At 31.8% G+C, this 26,325-nt stretch overlaps 5 protein-coding genes across 8 annotated transcripts in view; 4 read left to right on the top strand and 1 right to left on the bottom strand.

Moving 5' to 3' along the window:
- On the top strand, positions 1 to 3,022 carry Pmm2 (phosphomannomutase). The gene is made up of 2 exons (XM_088235223.1): positions 1 to 804; positions 2,237 to 3,022. The coding sequence occupies exons 1-2, from the start codon at positions 1 to 3 to the stop codon at positions 2,243 to 2,245; spliced, it is 813 nt and encodes a 270-aa protein (XP_088091349.1). The 3' UTR covers positions 2,246 to 3,022.
- Positions 2,264 to 3,022, top strand: LOC148284737 (EKC/KEOPS complex subunit TPRKB-like). The gene has a single exon (XM_088235268.1). It carries the CDS (start codon positions 2,264 to 2,266, stop codon positions 2,813 to 2,815), a length of 552 nt encoding a protein of 183 aa, XP_088091394.1. The 3' UTR covers positions 2,816 to 3,022.
- LOC148284734 (methylglutaconyl-CoA hydratase, mitochondrial) lies at positions 2,983 to 24,415 on the bottom strand. Of its 4 annotated transcripts, none has more exons than XM_088235256.1 (3): positions 24,295 to 24,415; positions 3,954 to 4,289; positions 2,983 to 3,309 (listed from the first exon to the last, which is right to left on the bottom strand). In XM_088235256.1, exons 2-3 carry the CDS (start codon positions 4,261 to 4,263, stop codon positions 3,044 to 3,046), a joined length of 576 nt encoding a protein of 191 aa, XP_088091382.1. In that variant the 5' UTR covers positions 4,264 to 4,289; positions 24,295 to 24,415; the 3' UTR covers positions 2,983 to 3,043. The 4 variants fall into 4 exon arrangements, with proteins under 4 accessions (XP_088091382.1, XP_088091363.1, XP_088091377.1 ...); XM_088235237.1 differs by lacking the exon at positions 24,295 to 24,415 and adding an exon at positions 18,002 to 18,267; XM_088235251.1 differs by lacking the exon at positions 24,295 to 24,415 and adding an exon at positions 18,006 to 18,265.
- Positions 6,877 to 10,609, top strand: LOC148284735 (AN1-type zinc finger protein 1-like). Its single transcript, XM_088235212.1, has 3 exons — positions 6,877 to 7,274; positions 7,436 to 7,538; positions 9,557 to 10,609. Exons 1-3 carry the CDS (start codon positions 6,994 to 6,996, stop codon positions 10,055 to 10,057), a joined length of 885 nt encoding a protein of 294 aa, XP_088091338.1. The 5' UTR covers positions 6,877 to 6,993; the 3' UTR covers positions 10,058 to 10,609.
- Positions 18,460 to 26,325, top strand: part of LOC148284733 (uncharacterized) — a 90,050-nt gene continuing 82,184 nt past the window's right edge. The window contains exon 1 of the mRNA XM_088235281.1: positions 18,460 to 18,876. Coding sequence (XP_088091407.1) covers positions 18,844 to 18,876 — 33 coding nt within the window. The 5' untranslated portion in view covers positions 18,460 to 18,843. The remainder of the gene's footprint in view (positions 18,877 to 26,325) is intronic.

Raw genomic sequence — 26,325 nt, 5'->3', positions numbered from 1 at the left:
ATGTTCCGCATCGCTCTCAATTCATTTTTTGTTCGTTATTTATCTTTGAAAATGTTGCCGCGTAATAACATAATTTTATTATTCGATGTTGACGGAACCTTGACCAAACCACTTCATATGATCTCCGACGGTTTGGATAAATTTATACAGCATAAGATAAAGCCCCTCGCTACCATCGGCATCGTTGGCGGATCCGATTTTACTAAAATAGCCAAGCAAATGAAGGGAGAAGACATTATCAGTAAATTTGACTATACATTTTGTGAGAATGGATTAGTATATTATAAAGATGGTAAATTGATGTCGAAACAGAGCATGAACAAGTTTATCGGAGAAGAGATGTCTCAAAAGTTTATAAACTTCTGTTTAAGGTATCTTTCAGATGTTACTTTACCCGTTAAACGAGGAAATTTTGTGGAATTCCGTAGCGGAATGTTGAACATTTCTCCTATCGGAAGGTCTTGTTCTCAGGAAGAAAGAGAACAGTTTGTGGAGTACGACAAACAACACAAGGTTAGGGAGACCTTTGTAGAAGCCCTGAAGAAAGAGTTTCCAAATAGCGGATTACAATTCTCTCTCGGAGGCCAAATAAGCGTTGATGTATTCCCAGTCGGCTGGGATAAGACTTACTGCCTGCAGCATGTTCTGTCTGGAACAGATTTTAAGGAAATTCATTTCTTTGGCGATAAAACCTCTCCCGGTGGGAACGACTACGAAATATTTGAGGATAAAAGGACAATCGGTCATACGGTCACTTCTCCAGAAGACACTGAGAAACAGCTCATAGAATTATTCAAATTGAATGTATGAGACTACTAACTTTATAGGAAAAATATACAAATAAAAATATGTACTGTATTAATATTTCTATTATTTACAAAATGAATGAAATTATTATAAAATTATATGAGAATGTAGAATTATAATAATTATTATTCTTTTATTATTGCTGTAAAAAATAATTTCTAAATTGAATTATAAAATTATTAAAGAATTAAATTGAAATTTAGGATACATGATCTTAATTATGCTACACCATGTATTATTAAATAACTTCTCTGCATTGTGTTTTTCAGTATGTATTAATTTTTATTATGTACTTTGTATATTGATGTGTCATACTTGTATAGATGTCAGTATTGATTTTAGTTTAGAAGAGTCCCGACTTAACATGGAATTTTCTAACTATTCGGGACATGAAAATTAATAATTGTACTGTAATAGAATTATATTTGTGTGTATTAAATAAATCAAATAAAATAAAGTTTGCTAAATCATATTTAGTAGATTCGTAGACTTGTTGAGTTGTTTTTTCCCACTTGTTATTCAGTTTATGAAGTCTACTATTTACATTATACACTTTGTGCAATCCGTATATGATAGTATGATGAGTACGTCGTCCTTGTGGCACAGAGTTAGGCGTTTTATTGGGTTTTGTCCATTCTAATTATATGCCAGCCCACCTCGAGCTCCCAACCTTTATGGAGTTAATTACATCGGGCGCTCCGTAGATTTCATAAAGCTCCCTATTGTAGCGACGATGCCAATAGTTGTTTCCTCTCATAGGGCCATAGACAACTCTGAGGATTCTTCTTTCGAAAGCTGCAATGGTTCCCTCAATATTCTTTGTCATATATATAACAATAATAGAAAATATTAAAAACAAATTTATAAAGTCCCTAAAATTCAAAACCGGTATTTCTTATGTATCAACTCTCACTGCCTCCACCTACCATGGAATCACTTCTCTACAATACCGCAGAGTGTGTGCAGACTAACTACTGCTTTACAAAATTATAACAGGAATAGTTAACTGTACAGAACTACTTAGTTTAATAACAATACATGTGCCAGCCAGGATTTGTAGACGGTACCACCTGTTCCATGTACCAATAAGTAACACATCGTATGTTAAAAATGCTTTTTTTGGTAGGACTTTCAGTGTAAAATACAAAATTTAAAGATATAGATTACACAAACATCACTGTCAGATTAAAAATTTAGACTAAAAATGCATTATGTAACTTAGTAGACATTATAATAATAAATTCGTGCATACAATTTTTTTTTATTATTTATATTTATGTATTCACACAGCAATAAATTAACCCTATAAAAACATAACTAACAATTTAAATAATATAAATTGTTTACACTGCAAATAAAAGTATGCAGTGTTTTTAATTTCGTAGTTATGATATCAAAAGTATTAATAATAATCAATTTTTATTTTCAGAGGTATTAAAATACTTCACAACAGTAAATGGCTCCCAAAATGCAAAATATAAAATTCAATCCGTACACCTGTGATTTAGACCCGGAAACTAGTGGAAAATTAAAACTATATCTATTTAAAGATGTGAAAAATCTTAATGATCTGAAGGAAAAGTTAATCAATGGATCGCTTAAATGTTGCATCATTAAACCGAGTCTAGTATGCAGCACGTTCCAAGTTACTGCAGCAACTAACAAAGCCCTTCTGTCTTCTAAACGAAATACAATGACAACGCGAAACATTTATTCTGAAATACTTTTCAACTTATCCTTATCCAAAAACATTACACAGAGTTTGATTAAGTTTGGCATCGATGACCAGGAGAGCAATTTATTGATTGCAACGATAGAAGAAGATGAAAATACGATATCTGAAATACTGAGTAATATTGATGGCGAGCAATGCTCAATAGAAAATTTGGAGCAGTTCAGCGACATAAAACTTATTGAAAAAACTTACAAAGTTCAGAATTGTAAACAGAAACATATGAGTGATCTCATAGTTAGTAAAATAATGACAAAAGATTTTATTTCCCATTAGTATAATGCTGACATTCTATGTGCATCTCTCAACCATAATAAGATATAATATTATTATGTTTTGAGAATGCCAGTATGTATAAATACATCCATAAAAATAAAAAGCTCCGCTATATAAAAATAACAATTAAAAAACAGTGCAAGTGGATGAAATTTTGCAAAACAATGTTTTTAAGAAAGTTTATTACATAAATAAAATATTTCAAAATACTTTTGTTTTTATATTTTATCAATTGCCCATATAAACTGGTTTCCTCTTTTGATTAAAAGCTTTTAATCCTTCTAATCTATCTTTGGTATACAGAACACCTTCATAACACCTTTGTTCTATGCTGTAACCTTCTGCTAAAGGATATTGAATGCCTTCATCTATGGCTTGTTTTGCCATTCTTAATGCTACGGGTCCATTAGGTATAATTTCCTCTGCAATTTCCAGCGCTTTTTTAAATGCAGCATCCTTGCTTTCTGTCTGACTCACCGAGTGATTAACAATTCCTGTAAATAAACATACTATAAGATATTTTTTTAGATACTCATTTGAGAATAAAGCTAACGCTAAACATTTAAATATTTTAACCAATTAAGAGAGAAACATAACTGTGGTTACAATAATCTCATAGCTTGATATTTATGAGTGTCTGACAGGCAATATTCCTATTAGTTTTCTACAGGTAGCATTACTTCAAATATATCTTCTAGATTAATAGATCTTTTTTAATATTAAATCCACTGTTAATTTATTTTTTGTCATATAATATTATAAGCCATTGATTCCAATTCATGTTTTTACACTCAACTTTTGTTAAGATCTTATTTTTGCTGGGTCCCCATGTATTATTAATTGCACCTTTTTATAACTAAGTAAATAAAATACCTTTATTTATTTTATTAAAATACCTTGCATTTTTATCAGATAGTACATTCTAACAGACTTTTATGAAAGGTGCTTTTTAGCAGACTAAAAAAGGCAACATAATATACATAAAGACAAGTCTACTTAAATATGCATAGCAATACATAGACAAATAAAATTAAATGATTATACAGCTGCTGTTCATTGTTAAAAAAATAAACATTTAGTGTAAGTTTGCAGACTGTTAACCTGATTGAACATACTGATTTAATGAAAAAAAAAATACCGAGTTCTTTCGCTTCTTTTCCACTGATTAGTCTGGCAGTGAAAATAAGCTCCTTTGCTATAGCAGGACTAACAATCCTCGGTAGTCTTTGAGTACCACCAGCACCGGGTATAATGGCTAGTTTTGTCTCCACTAATCCCATCTTTATTGAATCTGCAGCCACTCTGATATCGCAGGCAAGAGCCATTTCTAGACCTCCTCCCATTGCAGCGCCGTCTAATGCTGCTATTACGGGAATCTTAATCTTTTCAATGTTTTTCATCATTTGACGAAGGCCGGTTACGAATTCTTTCACCTCAGGTTCTGTCATTGTTGCCCTTTCTTTCAAATCAGCACCTGAAGAAAAGTAAAGTCTCTGATCACAAGTTTCTCTTGACAAAATTCCTTTTGTGTTTATGTCATTTGCAACAGTATAATTATAATATATATAAACACAATAATTAAGATTTGTTTTACAATATTACGCACACCTTATGAGAGTAGATTTTTATCTATTCTAATAAGGTGTGCGTAATATTGTAAAACAAATCTTAATTATTGTGTTTATATATATATTATAATTATACTGTTGCAAATGACATAAACACAAAAGGAATTTTGTCACCAATAATAATTTTAGTCCTCTTCATGGTCAAATTGTTAGCATGTTTGCCTATCATGCAAGAGGTCTTAGCAGTTCCGGACCTAAAGGGTGCTAGTGCCCCGTCGCTTACTGAAAAGGGACAGGAATATACACATTTGTAAATTAATACGAGCATATCATTCTTCCCTCCTCTTGTAAGCAAGTGTCTGGTTCTTTAGGCCAACTGAACCTAAGGTAGGTACGGGTATAGTATCAGGTTCGATTCCCACATGGTTGACTTGAAATATTTGTTTTAAAAAGTGTTTTTACACTAGAATGTTTCATAGACCCTTAGCATTAGACGGATTATCTTACCTCTAACTACTAAAAATGATCAAGAAACGCTAGGGTTGGTATGCCAATGTAGTGTCTTATGCACCATTAGGTGCGTAAAAGGAATTACGATGATGTTGAATAGTTTTTTACTAGCTAAAAGTTACAAACTTAAAATAAATTTACCTTAAATTGACTGCAACACATACATACCACATAATCCAATATACATAATACATTCATTGCAATACATACATTCATGTCCATATTATAGAATTGAGACTAATAATATGATAATAATTTGAGTGCATTAAAATGATAATGAATTTTAGTGACTGAGCGTAAGACAAATCATCTTACCTTCATGTAACAAAAAATGATCAAGATCCAGTGCGATTGGTGTAACAATGCAGTGCCCTATGCACCATTCGGTGTGGAAAGGGAATGATGATGATGGTGACTTAAGATTGAATGAAATATATTATATTAATTTATTGTAGTACATGTAAATATATTATTATGTAGATGCATACCTGCACAAAAAATACCAGGAACACTGCTACGAAGAATAAGAACTCGAGTTGACAAATCACTTTGAATACTATCAATCCCTTCAAGTAAACTGTAAACTAAAGATTTACTCAATGCATTTTTTACCTTTGGTCTATTTAAGGTAAATATAGTCACCCCTTCCTGTGATCCTTGTAATTTTTCAACCAACAAATCTCTTTCAAATTGGGTAGAAAAGTGCCTTACTTTATGATTTGATCTTTGTATAGGTGAAACTGATATTTTGAATAAACTTAATGAAATAGTTTGAAATTTAAAAGCCGACATTTTTTATAAAAAGTTTGATATGATGATGAAAGTAAATTAATGTCAGAATTCAGAAATGAATGTGTAAAACGTACTTAAAGTTGAATTAAATGAATGACAATGTGTTTGATAATTTGCTAGGTACTCTTACTACCATTCTTATCAATGACAAGTAAATTTACTGATAACAATGTGAGTAGGTACACAAATGGTGGCAGATTTTGAAACAGTGTTTATATTTAGATCATCGATAGTGAATAAAACAATTCTAATGAATATTAAATAATGTTTCTTTGTATTATTTTGTAGAATTAAATTACCTAATAGTATTACAAAATTTATTTTTTGTAAAGGTTGTTTTCTCTGTTAAAAAATATCACATATATGGTACTTCTGAAAATTGTATCTCCAAACAAAATACTTTTGAAATATTGTAACGATGTAAAGGGATATTAATGAAGATGTATTTGTAATCGATATGTAAATGAAGATTTCATTTAATAAATTATTACTTATTTAAAATATTAATTTAGTTTATTTATTAACAAAACCACAAGAAAGTGTAACATTGTTCACAATAAGATGACAGGTTTTGTAAAAACAACTGAAAATATATACAGCTTCACACTTGAAATTCAAAATAAAAACATGATTTATATGTATGTGGACGGAAATGGACCAGGATTAGAACTGTGGAGGAGCTGTTTCGCACTGCTCAGGATTGGGAAGCTTTCTCCCAAGTGATCGTCAACGTCGGGGGGACCCGACATGACACGTGAAGAAGAAGAAGGACAGAAAGGAAAATGCCACCTCAGTGTTATATGATTTCATAACTCGAGGTGCGATTTAGGTGCAAAGTAAACATATTTTATTATGTATCTATCGTATGAGCAGGAATTCTTGAAAGGATTACTAAAAAAATATTTTAAAATGGCTTAAATTTTTTTTTTGTTTTTCTTCAGTATGTAGTTTTTAAAAATAGTTTTTCTGAAAAACTATTAATTTCAGTTTCATAGTCATCCAGTTAAACTTCCAAAAGGGTGTTCTTATTCTATATAGATTTTGGAGTTTTATTATTGAACATATTATATTATATTTCATCTTCTATTTGTGCAAGTGCTAACATAGTGTGGACGTACATATAATTATCTATCCTATTTTTAGTTTCATCAAAATCCATAGATTGACTATGTTGTCCTCTGATTTCTGATTGTCAGTTGTCCTTGTCACTTGTCATTGTTTAGAGGTTATGTTATAATTTGGTAGTGTTTAACATTTTTTATTGGGAATAAAGATATTGTAATACTAATTTTCTCCTTTAAAAGCGCAATGGAATTTCCCGATTTAGGAAAACAGTGTTGCTTTTCATTGTGCAAACAGCTCGACTTTATTCCATTAAAATGTTTATGTCAGAAATTCTTTTGTAAGGACCATTTTTTGGAACATTGCCTCTCAGGTGTGTGCGAACACTATCGTAACAATGAACCAAATTTTACCGAAAATTCGCCATTATTCAGATGTAATTCCGATAAATGCTCTTCATCGAGTTATATTGAATTGCCGTGTCCCAAATGCTTAAAACATTTCTGTATTGAGCACAGATTTCACCCGTAAGTATAATTATTAAAACTTTATATTGCATCTTAATATAGAAATAATAGTTGCGCAGGCAGTTGATCCCTGGCTTTATTTGGTTATTTATTTGTCTTTGTTCTGATGTTATTGGTAAGTATATATTATAGCAGTTAGCGTAATGTCTTACTTTTTTTAGAGAATGCCCAGAGATTGATCCAGAAGTCCTCAAAACCGAAAAGGAGCGCTGGGCGCAGCCACGAGCCATGTACGAGAAGGCAAAAGCCCATGTCGAAGCTGAGGTATAATTATTAATATTTAATACTCATTGCTATTTCACTGACGGAATGTCTTAATAATTTTCACATTCTTTGTTATTATAAAAATAATAGAAATTGTGTATTGAATTATAAAATAATTTGTCATAATTAACAATATTCTGAGTTAGTCCAAATGTTTGTAGACAAGATTTCACGCTCTAATCAAGATTACCTTAAAGCTGAAATGCTGGAATGCACATTTTGTTCGTATATTCAGATTCTATTAATGCTAAAAACATTGGAGTTCTCTGGTATACCACTATTGAAATAGCTTGTTCTAAAACACCAGTAGTCCAGTAATAATACTCATGCTTTCAACAAAATTCAACGGTTTGCTGGTATTAAAGCAGTGGATACCGAATAAATTCCACAATTTTTATAACAAACTACCTCTGATGCAGCGAGGAATTTTGCACAAGATAATATTGTTATAATCAACCATACTTAACCATTACCTCATTTCTTTTGCCGTTATTATTATTTAACTTCGCTTTTTTTCACGTACTGTTAACTTTCAATTACTGTTTAATTGCTATTAATATCATGTCATAAAATTTATATTTACCCGTTATTTTCTCAAATGATTAATGTTTTAATTAATGGCACGTAATTTCATGTTTTTGCCTAAAGAAAGTTTTATAAATATATTGTTTTTCATTCAATATTCTAGATAACTTTTTATACTACAGTCCAAGGAGGAATTAAGGCGCGGGCCGAGCGGTTAGAACAAAAAACATTGAAGAAGTATTTGATAGTCCATATTTTAAATGTTTTTTTCTTAAATATTCTTATCAAAAGTCTATAAATCCAAAAAAAACATCAATAAATTGTGTTTTTACTTCGAGAGATACATTGAAACAGTTTAACAACTTCGAACTGCTTTCCTGAACAATTTACCAAATGTGATTTCCAGCATTTCAGCTTTAAGGTACAGATATTACAACGGGGATGGAAAATATTAATCCATTCAAACTAGTCAATGACATATGTATCATAAGCCCTGTAAATGGTAAAACTTCAAATGGGATATTTAAGTCAAATCTGTCATTTTTAGGTTTAGTGACTTTTGTCTGAACGGCGACCATATCTTAGATGAGCTTAATATTAAGAAAGGTGTCTGTTTATTATACCTTTGTGATTTACTCAATTATTGTGATCTCACTGGCAATCTAACATGGAGTCGTGTGGGGCAAGCATCTTATGCATTATACTATGCCAATACTACTGGCATAATTATCAAATTTATGAATGACAGGGTTTATTTAATTACTCCAGTAATCATTAAAAAATAACCCCTTGGATGGATGAATTTTAAATTTTTTTATTTATTTATTTTATTTTATTTTTTTGTTTTTTACAATAAACATAAGTGATAAAACAGAGTACTAAAAAAATAAAGCATAATTACATAGCAATGAAATACATATTAATAGTAAAAATAGTAAACAAAAAAATTAAAACAGTGTATACAAGAAAATGTTAATGAATTTACATATACTGAACATACTTGTATATATCCTTCATAAAAGCTATTTTGGGCCCAAAATGGGCCCGAAAGTTGATAATATTATGGTGCATGTGGGTCAAGAAATAAAAGAAATTCATGAAAAAATATTCATTTTTATTCATTGATAATGCCTTATAAATGCGTCTCCCATTATTTATTTTCACCCGAGTATATTCAGGAGTGGTCCTTTCTGCAAGTAAAGTCTGCTCGAGTTATTTCGGGTGTGGGAGTTTTCACACATAATAGCCGCCCGAGTATACTTAGGTGTAGTCCTTAAGCAGGTAAAAAAAGGGATGTTTATAATTATATAGCATAACTAACTATGCTTATGTCATGTGGCTTAGTATAATGTGGATATTTTGACAGTAAGCGATGTACATGTGACTTAGTACTAAAACTTCCCTGTATAATATTATTACTGATTAAACTCAAATGTATAAAAACTTCTTCCCAATATTTTAGTAACATGCACAATTAATTTGTTTGATTTTAGGTTACAAGAAAACTCGGAATAAATCAATTGTCTATGTGTGATGCGAAAGCCAAGACTGCTCTCAAGGTACAGCTCATGAAACTTAAGTCAAAAGCCAAAGGCGAAACCACAACCCCTTCAACTGACAGAATTTATTTTCTGGTAGCAAAACCCATCGACGCAACAGCCAAAGTGTTAGTTAGTAATCCTGAAGAATCTAAAAATAAAACAAACAATGAACCTGGTATTCCCGTTTTTGTCTCAAAAGACTGGTCACTGGGAAGAGTAATAGACTCAATTTCTAATACGTGTTGTGTGAAAAACGACAATAACAAACCTAAAGTGCCAAAACTGAGGCTTTTTCGCGAGTCCGATGGATTGTGTTTAAATATCAACAAAATGGAAAGTAAATTGTCTGAACTTTTGAGTAGTGAAATTATTTTAAATGGTATGAATATTGTTTTAGAATACACAAACGTCGACGGTCTTTTAGTTGATGAAGTGTATTTTTTGGTTCGGTAAATGCAGTGTGTATAATTTTAAATGTGTATTTTATTGTTATACCCAAAAACTTTATTATGATAAATCTTATGTCTCCCCATTTTTAAATAACATACCTAACTACAAAATACCTACATGTATTTACATATTATTCATAATATTGATACTGAATTTTTAACATTTGAAATTGTACTAATAACACTTGGAGTGTATATTTATTTTATTCTACATCACAAAGTTAGTGGTCTAAATATTAATTTAAAAATTATAATATTCAGTGTCAATATTTTAATGCAGCGGGCAGTTATGTTTTCCTGTGATGTAACATTTTTTCCTTTACATTTGTAAAAATATAAATGTTTTGTTACCTTTGTAAATAAATAAAAGGAACAAATAAACGCCTGGAACAAACACTAACAAAATCCTGATAATATGTAATTTACCAACTGATTATAAAATGTTGAATAAATGGTTGCAATATGTCACCTCAGTAATTGCGACTAATGTGTATTCAGGTGAAAATGAATTAATTTGCAAAGTAACGGTAGAATAAATAATAAAAAATATTAACGTGATAAAGTGTTTTATTTTTTTACTTCAAATCATTGTGCCCGCAGTAAGTTTGTTAATGTTTTGAATTTATGTATTTATTTTGTATACAACAGTATATAAAAATATTCTAATAGTATGTATCTTTTTTGGGTGATCCTGTGTAAGTTTGATTCGTCCCGACGTTTCGGCTACCATTGCAGGAGCTAACTTTAGGGTGAACTGAGTGTTTTGTAGAAAAAAAATATGTGTTTATCTACTAGTCATTTGTACCGTGTCGCAATCAGCAGCAGGCAGATTCCGTATCATTTTTGTAGTGTGTAGTGTCAGGAACCATCTTGAGTTTAATTTTAGCCTGTCGTCTTTGTTAATGTTATTTGGGTGTTTGTGTATTTCAATTGCCTCTTTTATTATTTGTGCACTGTAATTTCTAAATTTTTCATAGACGAAAAGATGTCCTGTGTTTATAAAGTTTTCCGCCATCGCAGATGCAGAATGCTTTCTGGATGGAAAATATATTTTTTTAAAAATTGAACCGGTTTATGGTACCGTGACCAGTGTCGCAGACCAAAGGTCCGAAGTTCGGACACTGCTTTATCACAACCTGTTTTTATTAATCTTGATTCCTATTTTCTAAGTCTCTCTCTCCGATGGCGCTACAGCCCATATCGAGCTATGACCTCCTGCAACTTTTGCCTCCAACTCTGTCTGTCCTCAGCCGCCGTCTTCTAATTTGGCACCTGAAGAAACTGCGCTGCATCTTCTCTCACTTTATCCTCGCATCTCAGTCTGGGTCTTCCCACTGATCTCTTTCCATCCGGGTGTCCGCTCATTAATCTTTTAGGGACACGTGAATCGGGCATTCTCTCTACATGTCCGGCCCATCTTAATCTAAGCAACTTCATGTGTGCTGAGATGCTCGGGGCCTGGGCTGGTATTCCGAACGCATTTACAGCGTGCTATAACCCGTATTTATTACGTAAAACCGCGCTATACCGCGCTATAATTGCGTTCAGAATACCAGCCCTGGTGTATATTGTACAGTTCTTCGTTATACCGAATGCACCATTGATTATTCTCTCACTGGTCCGCAGATTCTTCGGAGTACTTTTCCTTCAAAAGTGTTTATTAGAGTCTAATAGTGAATTATGTACAACTCGTTGAAAATGGCCCCAAAATTGAAATGTTCGGGTAAATTATAAGAATGCAAATGAAAAAAAAAATAACTGCCAATGATAGAGTTTTTTTATAACTTTTTTGTTACCAGTGTTATTAAATCCTTTAAGAATTGTGTTACTTTATTTATTTTAAAACAATTCACAAAAACACTAGTGAAAATATACTATATGAAAAATGCGTGTAAAAATTGATGTTAAAATGGCTTTGCCATCGAATTAAGAATAGTTCAGAAACCGCATATGCGCATCGAACTGAAGGCGACTAAACTACTCATAAATGAGTAGTTTTACGTTTTGAACATTAGTTCCTTTGTAGACGTCGCTCAGTACGCAACTCCAGATTTGAATTCAACTATGCCGTGTTGGGTCGTTTTAAAGTGTAGAAATACTGCAATAATCAAAAAGAAACAGGATGGGATCACATTTCATGTGTAAGTAGCAAATTCACAAATCAAATTACTTAAGAATATAATTATTTTGTCATATGTCAGATTGTCAAAGAAAACAAAATGGGTATTTTGTTAGTGTTACCAGGGTAGTCAAATGTTTTACCCTTCTTTATTTAATTATTAATTAAACAAAACATTAAACAACTCCGTGGTAGACATTTGACTGACAGTATCTTTAAAACATAATGGCACCAAATAATATTTAACATAAAAATATCAGCAATCCTTATGTAAAATAAAAATTGTTTTATTTTTTAAGTTCAAAGTAATTACTTCTATTCTGTTGTGTCAATCAATGTTTCCGCGTGTACAAAACAATTTAGAGAAATTAACAAATTGCTTTTTTTAAAAATATAATTATCTTACATTTGTGTTATGATAATATTGTTCGCGATCTGGCAAAATTACGCGGCGACTTCACGCATGCGAGCGGTGAAAGTGGGGCAAAGTGGGGGGTGATCGACGATTTTTTCGGGCAGTCCGATGTATTCAAATATGCTTCTACGCTCCTTCTGGACGATTCTTAAATCTATGGGCTTTTCACAATATTCCGATCAAAAACGTTGTTTTATATTTTGAGTTAAAAGAGAATCGTATTTAGTTGTAAAAGATATATTTTACTTGGGTATTATTATTTTATAAAATTATTTTACGCCTTACAAAAAGGGATTCGATATGTGAACATTATGCTACGTATATTGCCTATCTGTTCAATTTCCTCCATTGTATGGTGACGCCACGTAGCTACCCGTAGATAATTTCCCGACATGCCAGAACATAATAATAACTTAAAAACTTCGTTTTTACTAAAAATAGCATGAAAAAAATGTAAATATGCATATTTTGTATTGCCACATAGCGGAAGATTTTTCCCGTGTCGATGTCTAAGTAGAAAAAAAATATGTGCGTAAAATAGTACCTACCAAAACTCTGGATCAGCATTTTCGACTCGATGTCTACTGTTCACGTTCCGGCATTGGTTTTAAGACATGTATGTACATACATATATATTTAATATAAAATACACGGTGTATCAGGGCCAGACTGCGAAACTTCAGAGGAACACTTTTCACGGAAAACTTTAAAAAATCATGTTTTTTACTACGAAAAAAATAATCATTGTACTTGGAAAATGGAGTCAATCTGTAATGTCTTAAATTAGCATTTATTTCTACAAATCCCTACCCAGTCGCTTACATAGTCTGCGTCCGGTGCGTATAGCTTCGTTAGTAAAATACGTTTTTAATCTCAAGTTCAACCCTACGGGAAATTGGATATGAAAAATGTTTTCCTACACGCGGTAAAAATTAGAGCATTCAATTGTACCGTAAAGTTTCTTGAAAATAATAATAAATATATTTTAATAAAAACGAACTACTTTTAACGACGTCACTAGTTCATATGAATCAACCAACGATAAGAGAGTTGTGAAAGATTTCCGGTTTACGGTAAGCCAACGGACCAATAGGCTGAACTGACCGAGAAAAAGCGAAAGAGAACTTGAGACGTTACACGCGGAGAAATACAAAAAAAAAAAGTGCTGATAATACGGTACATAAAAATTTAAAAAACAAAATATTGACATAGTTTGATATTCTATTTACAAATGAAAAAAACCTTCCTCACTAGAAAAATAAAGATAAAAAATGCGATTTTCCAAAACATCCATTGGGATATTTTTAAAAGTACATCATAAAAAAATGTTCCACTAAAGTTTCGCGGTATGGTCCTGAAAAACCGTGTGTATTTTCTTAAGAAAACTTGTCGTTTTCTTTTTCTTTTATTGATTACAATGCCGTAGCATGATTTGAGTAGTTATTGTCCTAAATTACAATATCATTAATTTGTACAATTGAAAATTATTTTTGTTTTTATACTCCCTCATCAGCCTGAAAAGGACAATGCTAGCAGTGATTTACAATGCTGTGGATTTTTTATTTAAAAGGAAAAACCTGCTAAGTTTCTATTTAAGAGGCTTGTAAGGGGGTAGGGAAGACAAGATATGGAAGGAGGTTGATGAAAGAAACATTAGTAAGTTACACACCCAGGCTGGTCGGCCTAATCTCGATATTTTACTATAGTAAGCAAAAATTTTGAAAAAATCAGGCAATGCATGTTTAGCTAGTGCACCTCTGCTGTGGGTAAAAATCATAAAAAAATAAATCGAGTGAAGATTGTTCCGCTTCGTGATGTACTTGTCAATGCGTTTGCTGCCACGCTTGAGGTCTCGTGTTCGATTCCCGGCAAGGTCAACGTGAACGTGATGGAATCTGCGACCGATTATGATACTGGCTTTAAGTAATTTACGAAATTAAAAGCATATTAACTTTTAAAACGATAACATATATGTCACTTCTTCATCATATCTCACTCATTAAATACATTATATCTTACGCAGTGCGTGTTTGGGTCTCGCCTTCCAGCCTCATCTGGGTAAAATTAATGATATTCAGGTGAAACTGTTAAGGGGGTTGGTACCAAATAGCGTAATCCGTGATTCGAAACATGCAGGCGAAGGTGTATATTTTAAATTCTGTGATGTCCTGCTGGTAAAACAATTTTGTAACTACAAATTGATTGTAGATCATTTTGTTGATCTGGAATATAAAAAAAGAGTTTCCCACACTCGCAACATTAGATTAAAAACTAAGGGTTCCAAAGTCGTTCCCCGGGTTGCAAATTATTTCGAGAAACGAAAATTAAATTGCGTTATTCCAACGTTGTTCAATAATTTCCAGAAAACTTTCTTGACATGGAAGAACTTCAAAAGGAACAACTAAAAATAATAAATAAAATAAATGTATCGGGTTGTGATCTCATGTCTAGTGTTGCGGACTCGCGGATCAGAGGTCCGAGGTTCAAACCTCACTCTACCTCAACTTGTTTTCTATTTTCTAATAGTGAGTTATTTACAACTCGTTGAAAATGGCCAGAAAAAAATGAAATATTTGGGTTAATTATAAGAACGCTAATATTTCTTTAAAAAAAATATAAGTAAATGAATTTTTATTAGACAAGTGGACCCGACAGACGTTGTCCTGACCGAACGTAGGCTTGCCTGCTATTAGCTGGTCCCGCAAACATTTTTTCAATATTCGAATTTTCCATCTACCGGGTTGAATTATGAATCGAAACCATCCAGGGATACTCACTCAAACACAGAAAATTTCATCAAAACTTGTAAAAAAAAAAATTGGTCAATTTTTTTTTTCTAGTTTGCGTTTGCAATTCTCAACCTAAGTACCTACGTCCCGTTGTATTGCTGTAATATGTAGCTAACTTCGTGGTCAATAATCATAAAATGGTTTTTCTCCGCATGGGGACTCTACTGGGTTATTATTACTCTAAGGTAAAATCGAATATAATGAATGAAAAGGTATACATTTGTAAGCGTCAATATTCTGTCATAGAACGTATTGAAAAAAAATGGTTATTCAATTGTTTATACAGAAAATTTAAAGATAAATCCGTTATCTTCCCATTATAATCAGAGCCCAAGGGGTTTTAACAAGTCCAACATCTTCTAAGAATCTGGAGGTTACTTGTTTTTCCGGCTATCACCTGAAACCTGCAGATTCTGCATTTTATAATGTACTTTAGTATTTTTGATTATTTATACTACGTGATTCTCAATTTTAGTTTCAAACACTGCAAAATGAAATAATTCACTCTGTAACAGTTGAGTAAATAATATCATAAAACTGATTTCAATTTCAAAGTCACTTACTATGTAGAGGCCACATGAACATTAAAGGAGACACTCGTAATGGTGACTGTATTTATATGAATTATCATCACTATCTAGCCCTTATCTGCACTGGATAGGTGCATAGAACACTTGCCTAGAACACGTGCATAGAACACTGATGAACTCATGCCTAATGCAAGGTACTCCGGTTATATGTTCCATAAAAGTAAAATAGCTTTATCGACAAAGGTGTAAAAAATTATAATAATTTTATTTATTTAACTTTTTGTAGATAATGTTATTTGTACATTGCCAAATGGCAATTTCTTCCAACCAACCAATAAAATAAAAGTTTTATTTTTATAATTAAAGTTACAGAACATATTCAATAGAAAAAAAATATTAAAAAGCTAAAGATATATAAAAATAGAAATAAACGTAATAAATTACCTCAAATCCAAACTATTGCTCAATGGGAAAAAGGAAAAAAGAGGAAAGAGGAAAGGAGGAGAGATTAAGGAAGAGAAAGGAGATGTTTCTTCAGACGTGATTTAAACAGAGATAATGTAGTAACGGCTTTGATGGTGGATGGGAGATGATTCCACAGTCGAGCCGCATGGAGACTATATGAGTTAGAGAAGAAAGAGGAATTGTGGATGGGTATTAAGAGAGTGCCTTGAGAATTAGAACGAAGAGGTAAACCATGAACTGATAAGCGTTGAAATTTTAATAATCTTCCCAATGAACTAAAAACGATTAAAAATAAAATATCAATAAATAAATTTAAAGTATATCAAAAGAAATTTTTTGATCACGTGTAAAAACTACATTAAATTTTTATTAGTATGAATGTATTTTTGTTTTATGTTTTTTCTTTATATATCCTATGTTTTTATTTTTTTCTCATGTACTCGTATTAAAAATTATATAAACTCTTATAAATAAATAACTACAACAGTGTAAGTCACTCTCCAAGCACAAGGTTAGTCTCTTTTTTTGGAGAGTTACAGTGATAACATTTACTAGATGTGTAAAAGTAGATATGCATAGAATTAAAATAAAAACATGTACCTTTTATGAAATTTATTAATAAAAAAATATGATGCGTTAAGTGGCAATCCAGGGACAATAAAAGCGCCCAAATTTTTCTCGAAACTGTCAAAAGGACTTCATTGAAGGGATCCTAAAGCCCACCCGCAGCTTTTATGGAGTCCTGGGGGACTCTCTGTCAGCTGCACATAGAGGAAAGTTAGGAAAAATATTCCCAAGGAATACAAACTTTTTTATTACTAAATATTAATGAGGGGAGAGGATCCCCACTCCTCAAAATACCCCTCAATGTCTCTGTTTTTTTTATTTAAAAAAAAAACGTATGTTTTAAATTTAAAAACAATTTACGGTACTAAAATTGTACAAGAATAATTACTAAAGACTATGGTAGTACAAAGCATAGTAAAAACCTATTTTAAAAAAAATGATATGAATATCATCATCATTCCCTTTCCGCACTTAATGGTACATATGGCACTGCATTGGTATAGAAATCGCAGCGTATCTTGATCATTTGTGTTACATGATGGTAAGATGATAAGTTTTAGGTACCAGTCAAGGGCCTATGAAATATTCTAGTGTAAAAACACCCTTTAGAATATATATTTTGTGTCGACCATGCAGCGTAGAAAACAAACCCGAAGAAGAAGAAATAATACGACTAACGACTAAAGATAAATATTTAAAAACAGGTGAGCATATATTTTGAAAAGTAAATAATTGTTTTTTTAAAATTATATAATATCTGACGCGAAATTTTCATGATAGTAAAATTACGTGTGAAATGGACGACACAAGTCTTAAGTTATTTAAAAACATTACATACTTATGAAAGTAGATACTATTTAATGAACCTGAACACCAATAGGTACTAATTAATAATATACCAAGCCCAACATAAATCAGGTATTATTTTTTTCATGTTTAAAATTCCTATATGCATTATAAAATCGCCTTCTCGATGTCGTAAATATATAAACTCATTTTTATGAGAGCAATTTTCACTGTCTGGATAAAGATAGCGATAATCTAAAGGTTTTTTTTTACTTACTTACTCGATAGTGATAAAACATGAAACGTGTACACAATTGTTTGTCTTCGTTAAAACTCCACCAGAAGCGATCAATGTAGAAGACATAAGTTTTGTTGTATATTTTTTGTACCCACATAGATACAAACATAATGAAGGCGATGTAATAACAACATTGATAATGTAAAGAAGATAATGCTGTCGCGCCCACCGAATGTCCCGCAGTAATAAAGCCACAAAAACAACAGAATAAAACAATTGAATAACGGAGCTATTCGCCGCCGTTAGGTATCAGGGCATGATAAAACTATCCGCGGTAAATTTCGTTTTCGTACATTCGCTATCAGCTGTTTTCAATTCCGAATGGTGCTCCTGTCGGAGGTGGGGGCATGCGCCAGCCGCCATCTCGCACCTCGGCCGCCTGCGAGCCTGTCACTGTCAGCAGTCAGTAGTCAGTAGCTGCGTGGCTGCCACTCTAGAGGCCCGAGTCGCGGCGCCCCCGTCTAGTCGAGATAAACAGATCGCCTGTTATCGGCTCGTGATTACGATTGATCGTGCTACGTGTACACAGACCGCGAGAACGTACTAAACAGTGCCCGAGAATACCAAAAATATTGAAAATGAAACTGTACAAAAAGTCGAAAATGAAAGTTCACCACAGAAAGTTACAAGTTTTCAGTTCGAAGCCTCTTCGAAAATAGCGCCGTTTCGGAAAATCCAGTAGCGTCCGCTTTTCGAATTATTATTGATTCGATCTATTGTGCAGTGCGCGAACTAAACGCGAAAACTTTTCGTTCGTGCCATTTTTGGAGATCGGAATAATTCATTCCGAAGTAAAGAGCGTCTCTGAGCTGGCGAAGCTGATGAGAGGAGGGGAAACCCGCGCACTAACTCAGGTAAATAACAACCCGACATTATTAGGTACTCATTCTTCGTGATAGCATTATTATGTAGGTACGAAATATAGAGTGGAAACTGTATTATATCTGTTAAACCCGATGCATGCGGTAGAACATCCACTTAGTTTTAAGTGAAAGTTTCCTCGATGGTCTTTTGTCTTCAATCATGAACGTGTATGTCGTAATTCGCGATGAATACTTCGATTATTTAGAGTAGGTACTGGTCCCACTCTGACTCGTGATATTCGGCATCCATCATTCGTATATTAGCTCCTCTCCTTATTATTACAATAAGGCAGATTACGACTTTCCACGGAGTGTCGATAAACCTTCAGTGTTTGCGGCGAAACTTGCGTTCGTATACACTTGTCGATATAAATAAACGGCCATTAAATTTATCAAAATATAACAAACTACATCGAATGGATTCGCGATGAAACATGTGTGACGAGAGAAAAATAATTTTAATATTTGTTCAGCACGCTTACACAGCACACAATTTACAATACAAAGAAATGATAATACTACCGTAGAATATAAGTTATTTCGTTACACGTTGAAAGATTTTCCATATAAAGTGAGAGTAACCATGTCAGATTTGTGCTTATAAAGAGGATATTATAGCTATGTAATATAAATAATAGTAATAGAAAACTTATTATTATAAAACGATACCTATATCGCACATTCTTGCTGTCACTACTTTCATAATGCTAATTAAACGCGTTCCTACAATAATGGACGATTTGGGATCCCGCCAGAACCTGTTAAGTGTTTAGGTACTCGTATATAAATACACCAATTAGGTACCTGAGTAATTTCCTCAATTAAAAAGTTAACCGATTATATTAAAAGGAAATAATTAAAAGCGTAGTCAAATTTCTGATGATAACAGCATTAAGTGATATAAACTTGTAATATAATTACGGTTATAGGTATCATTAAGACATTATCCAGTATCGCGACATAATAATCACAATGTACGGGAATTTTTCTTAAATTTGTACAGCTGGGTAAGTACGAATGAAATATAATATATATTCCTTTTCTATACTTTAAAAAAGAATAGTTCTAAAAGTTGCACACGATATTATATTACTAGTTTATAGAGGTAAATTGGAAGAAATATTTTTTTTTACAAATTAATCCACGGAGACAGTAAATGTTTTTTAAAGAATCCTTAACAAATATTGGACTTTCCAATTTATTGTAATGTCTAGAGAATCGGTTTGAGGTCTGTGGTTCGTTCCACGCTCCACCACACCTTATTCCCGTTTTCTAGAACAAATTTATGATAACATTGAAATACTTAAATATGTGAGTGGGCATATCATTAGAATGCCAATATTTTATTATTAAAATCGTTTACTAAAATACTAAAAAAATGACTCGTAGTAAGCCCGGTAATTTCCTTAAGTCTAGATGTTCTGTGATGTATTGTACATTCTGATAGTAAATATTATTACAGTAAAAAATAACGGAGGTAATATGGCAAAGTTACGTCAAGTTTTCTAATTTGTTGAAATTACAAAATTTCATATATTGTTATCAAAAACAATAATAGATACTACACATACAATATAATATTTTTATGGCTTGTTACTTAATATTTAATCAAATTGTTTATACTAAAACACTAATCACCAAAGTTTATCAAATATGTACGTCAGATATCATTTAGCACTTATAATTAATTACCTTTATTATATAGATATATATATTTCCGATAAAATATCTAATTAACACGATTTACATGGACAGATATTTCAACAAATACGAAGAAATTCTTAACCGTTATTAACTGATTTAGTTCAACATAGAACATTCACCACTTTGCCAAGTGCCCATATTTGAATTTTCACATTTAAAAAAATACTTTATACTTTTGTGAGAAGGCAATGTATCCTCTTGCAATTATTTCTTCTTCTTTTTTCACATCCGTCTCTAAGTGGAGCACGTGGAGATCACCAGACCAGCCACAGTTCTCTCGCCTCCTCCCACGTCAATCCCGCGTCCCTTAGTTCCGCCTAATAAAGCCAAAAGATCGTCATCGTCGGCCTTCTAGGGCGGTGGGAGCCCGCGGGTGTAAAGAAGAGGCAACTTGGGTTAAGGTTCTCTCGAGGCATGCGCACCACGTGTCCAAGCCAGGTCCACCGCCACATCCTCTAGCTGCTCGTTATAGGAGGCTGCTGCGTCCGTTCTCGGGCTTTAATGTTAGGTATGAAATCGAACCACCTTATACCTAACATTTTCCTCAAGCACTTACTCTCAAAACAAAGAAGTTTGATGTTTTGAGCTTCGGTAAGGTGCCAAGATTCTTACCCACAAAGGAGTACTGGCATTATACGAGAGTTGAATAATTGGCATTTCGTTTTGACCGAGTGCAGACTAGAGTTTCAGACAACTTCACCATGTTAAGAAAACGTTTACGGCATTCCTCCCAAGAAATTATGTATTAAACATTAAAAAAATATTTTTACTGGGAGGTAGGTAGTAGAACTAGGTGTCTAGCAGTGGCGAGTGGTGATATTTTGATAGGCAATCTTCAAAAAATGATTATTGATTTGTACCTACATATAAGAACATATTTTAACTACACGTGGCTGTTTTTTCTGTGGTTCTGTGCAAATCAACTCAAACAGCAATACGTAGTTTTATTTTATAATATTTTAGAACAACACTTGTACAAAAGTTTATTAGAAAATACCTCAATGACATTCAATACATCTGGTATTTCTATTATGATTAAAATATCATCACTGAGCACTGACCGATTCCCCTTAAAACGAATAACGCCAATAATATCAACGAAAAATAATCCTTCGGAAATAATGTTCTAAATACTAGTTTCCAAATAGAGAATCTTCAAATAACATTTGTAATCAACAAATATGTTTTAGTACGCAAAAACCATGACTGGGTTAATGCTAGAAAATATTGTGTACTTTTTTGTATGGAGAAATAAGCTGAGGTAACCGGCTAGTTTCACCGTTACTTTTTAGACATCTTTTTTGTAGGAAGATATAAACGATGGTGGTGATTTATAATAAATAACATTATTTTATTTACTTTCTAATAAACATAGTTACTTTAAAAACATATTTTTGAAAGTCAAATATAATGGTAAGCTGTGCATAATCGCTTATTTAGACGATTCACCTCTGGTATCTAGTACCTATGTAGTTGAATATTAGTAGGTCTTTAAAATGAAATACCTTAATAAAATAAGTAAATGATTAAATGAACGTAGTCATTTTCCATCTGATCATATTGCAGGAAACAGGTATTGGTAGCATGATCGTACATTGTATGCACTATATTGTAATTTTCTATAAGATTAACAACGTTCTGTGCATATTTGATCATGCTTTCTCTCAATTTCGCAGCTAATGTATAACTGTCTCTTACTCAGTTCGCCGTTGTTATTAGCGATAAATTTATATGGATATATTATATTTGGGCGCATAAAATAATGCTACCAATTTATCATGAATATGCATATCAATAATCTCTTCGTATTTATTATAATTCCACTGTGATAGAAAGTGAAATAGAACAAATACTTCATATTTTATAAATGGATACAATCACTCATTTACGTTATATTATATTAAAATACGATTCTTTTTATTAAATTTACGTATTAGAAATTTATGTAACCAATAAGGAACTAATGTGGTACAAAATTTAAGTTACCTCTAAATGAAATTAGTAAATATATACTCTTATTTATTTATTGATTAAGATTCACATACATACATACATATTAAAATATATATTAAAGAGAAGAGAAACGAAAGAAAGAAGAAAAAAAAACAGTTAACAATTTACATTTTACATATTCAGTTTTTTTTAAAATTTTCAATTCACAATTTTACGCCCAACTAGACACTGGTCTGTTTAAAGGCTAACAAATGGTGAATTCACTGGTTTGCAATGGAACGTAGTAATAATAAAGGTATCCAAAAAAATCACTAAGCATCAAGGAGAAATCAGAAATAAATTTTATGTTGGATTTTCTGCATAGCCTAAAGTATAGTATATCATATATTTTTTTGTAGTTCTGTGCAACAATCCTCTTCGTTATATTGACTGTATATTATATTTCTTCTACTGTATTCGTGCATTAGTGTTTTTTGCATTTTTAAATATTAATTTGCACGTATTTTTGATTCACCTTCTACGTAGGTTATGTTACTTCGTTTTGGATGAATTTTGACTAATTTTTAAAGAATGATTTACGTTATTTTCCTTTTCCCGATAAAATTTGTCATTTTACAATTGAGAATTATTCTCCAATTTTCGAGGAAAATAATATTATAAATACAATCAATACAATATTTATATATAAATTTTATACGTAAATAAGCGCAAATAAATATTTTTTTCGTAAATATTTTAAAAATTGATTTTGAAAAACCTAGCGCACTTACGTAATTTAGAATTAGTTTTTTCGTATTATTTTATATGTCAACGGGAAATTACCGGCTTTTAGTGAAATCAAAGTTAATGGAGCAATCCATACAAAAATGTAAATATGCGTAAAATATATAAATATGGGAAAGTAATTTATCATAAGTAGTTTATTTATTTATTTATTTCTATATTATTTTCTTTGTTCTTGGACTTGCACCTATTATTACCTTACCTTCTTGTAACATACGATCTAGATACGCTGCATTTGATTGAACAATTCAGTGCCCTATGCACCACCGGGTGCGGACAAAAGTATGATGAGATTATGATATTGATTTTCCGCTTATTATTGCATTTTTGAATGGATTTCTCCATTAATTTTTACTTCTACCGTTAATGTGAAACTATAAAATATTCAAATTATTTCGCTCCGTTACCTAATATCACTAGCATGCCGATAATTTCACGTAAATCTGGTTTTTCTAGTTTATTATATGGCAATGGACTAATAATATTAATGCATTCATAGTAGCTGGCTATTATTCCTATCAAATAGCAAGCATAAATTAAAAGCACACATCCACATACGATGTTAAGTTAAAAATATCTACTTGTTTTCTTGTACTAAAAATCAGGTTTGTATTCATGTTTGATCCGAAATCCGGAAATATTCAATCATAATTTGCAATTATATCTGCTATAAATTAAATATCCTGGAATTCTGTTCAATACTCGAACTTCAAAAAAACAACTGAAAAAACGGACTGCTTCGTGGATGCATGTGGAACGTACCCTAGGCATGTTTTTAGGGTGGCCCACTTCACCCCACAATGATACTGAAAAGTGGCCCACTTCACCACCTGAAAATTGCATTTTTATATAATTTCAAATATTTTGACAGACGTCAAACACATTTGGTTTTCCATATAGCCACGCAGTGACATGAACATTGCGAACACGCTCAGCCAACAATACCGGTCACAACATAATTAGACTTACCTGTGCAGTAGTTATAATATGGCCAACGTTTCTTTCCAGAGTTTTAGGCGTCACAACGAATAATAAATAACTTTATGAAGTGCAGAGACAAAAACATGTGCACGCGTTTACAAGTTGACAGGCACTGTCATCTGTCCGCTGACAGACGAACAAGAATCATTGCGACCGTATTTCAAATGTAACAGCTGAAGTGGCGATGCTTCTGTGGTTCAATTCACCCCAGCATGTTCACTTCACCCCGTATTACGGTATTAAATATAATAAGGATTTCTACAAGTATGGAACGGGAAGTGGAGCCAATTTCAGGCTTTCTTTATCATATACTATAAAGCTTTTTTAAAATAAATAATGAGTGGCCTGAAAATCTCAGGGAACCTGGTAGTATCTTCGCTTTTCGATAAAAATGTTTAGTTTACATTAAGTTTATGTAATAAATTCTGTAGAATTAGAAATAAATTTATATTTGGAGTAATAATTTTGATTATTTTTATCGTAAAGTATTGGGTGCATTGTATACTATAATATATTATACAATGCACCCAATATAACATAACATAAGATTTTTTTCCAGATTTAAAAATGATCACCAAAAGTGAATTGTTAACTGTTTTTTTGAAAAATAACGAAGGAAAATGTATTATTGACTAATTTGTTGTTTTATTGAGTTTGTCCAAATTTTTTTAGACAAGGACTGGTTTCAATCTCTAGGAAGCTGTTAATATTAACATAAATATTCCAAAAGACACGAAGAACATTTTACAGAAGGGAATATTGAAGTCTAGGTATCCACAGGGCTTATGACCTGTCATTGGCTGGTTTAATGGTTTAAAGTGTTCTTCGTGTCTGTTGTAATATCCGTTTTTTTCCAAATGAAGTGGAAAAGAGGACACAATAAAAAAAAAATACAACAAATTGGTGAAAAATTTATTCTGTTTCATTATTTTACCACAAATTAATCATGAATTCATAGCATCTTCGCGAGCAGTTTTGGTCCTATTTCGAAAGAAGCGTCGAGAATGCTCACTTTCGTCTACATGACATTCCATTTTGAAGTCTTGTAATCAAATAAAAATTTGTAATGTAAAAGCAAACACAATATCTTTTAGTGCAGAAAATTTTCTTTCGGATGACCAATTTACTATTTTTTTAAACTTTTTGTGCTTATTTCTAAATTTGAAATAAAACGGACACAACTTATGATAACACCTAATAAATTTATGTAACATTGTAAATTTACAAACTTAATAAATACACAAATGAATATAATTTTATATTTACGATATTTACGTTGAATATTTTTTTGTTGGTAGTTTTATGCCCGTGTTTGCATTTTTTACTATGCTATTTTGTTCTTTCACTTAAAACGGTCATGATTAAAAGTTTGTATTTTTAAAAAACTGTTTGTTTATTGCTAAATATTCATAATAATTCGTTGCTGTCATTTGACTAATTTTAACATTACACAAAATGATTTATTTTCAAATGTACGAGTGTGTATTTTAAATTTTAACTATGTCCAAATGTTTGTAGACGTATTGTAGGAGTTTATTAAAATTAATGTAGATGAGGACAGATATGTAAAACATTTTTGAGAAAGATATTGACATATCATAAGCTATTTATGTCTTCAATTCCATTTTTTTATGTTGTAAAATCTATTAGTGATTTGACGAGATGTTCACCGTTACAAGTACTAGAAAATAATTTGAAGTTTTATCGTTAGGACGTATGATTTCTAGATTTTTTTGCGGCGTTTAAAAGTAAAATGATAAATTTTAAACTTACAAATTTTATTTCAATAAATGAAATGCTTAATTAATTAAAAAGTTTACAGGTTATTTATTAAGGTAAAAAACGGTTTTTACTTTATGCAAGGTCGTTCATTTTATTGATTGTCGTTAAACTTATTATTTACTGCATAGGTTATCAATATATTAAAATTTTCAATGCTTGTGACAAAACGTTAATGTCTTACAAACGAAAATACGTATAACTTTAACTCAGCATTATATTTGGTTGATTTAATGTGTA

The sequence above is a fragment of the Micrasema longulum genome, unplaced genomic scaffold (genome assembly GCF_059751315.1).
Source record: "Micrasema longulum isolate JH-2025_06_02 unplaced genomic scaffold, ASM5975131v1 h1tg000093l, whole genome shotgun sequence".
Taxonomy (NCBI): domain Eukaryota; kingdom Metazoa; phylum Arthropoda; class Insecta; order Trichoptera; family Brachycentridae; genus Micrasema; species Micrasema longulum.
The sequence above is the reverse complement of the archived record's forward strand: the minus strand, read 5'-3'. Positions and strand labels throughout refer to the sequence as shown.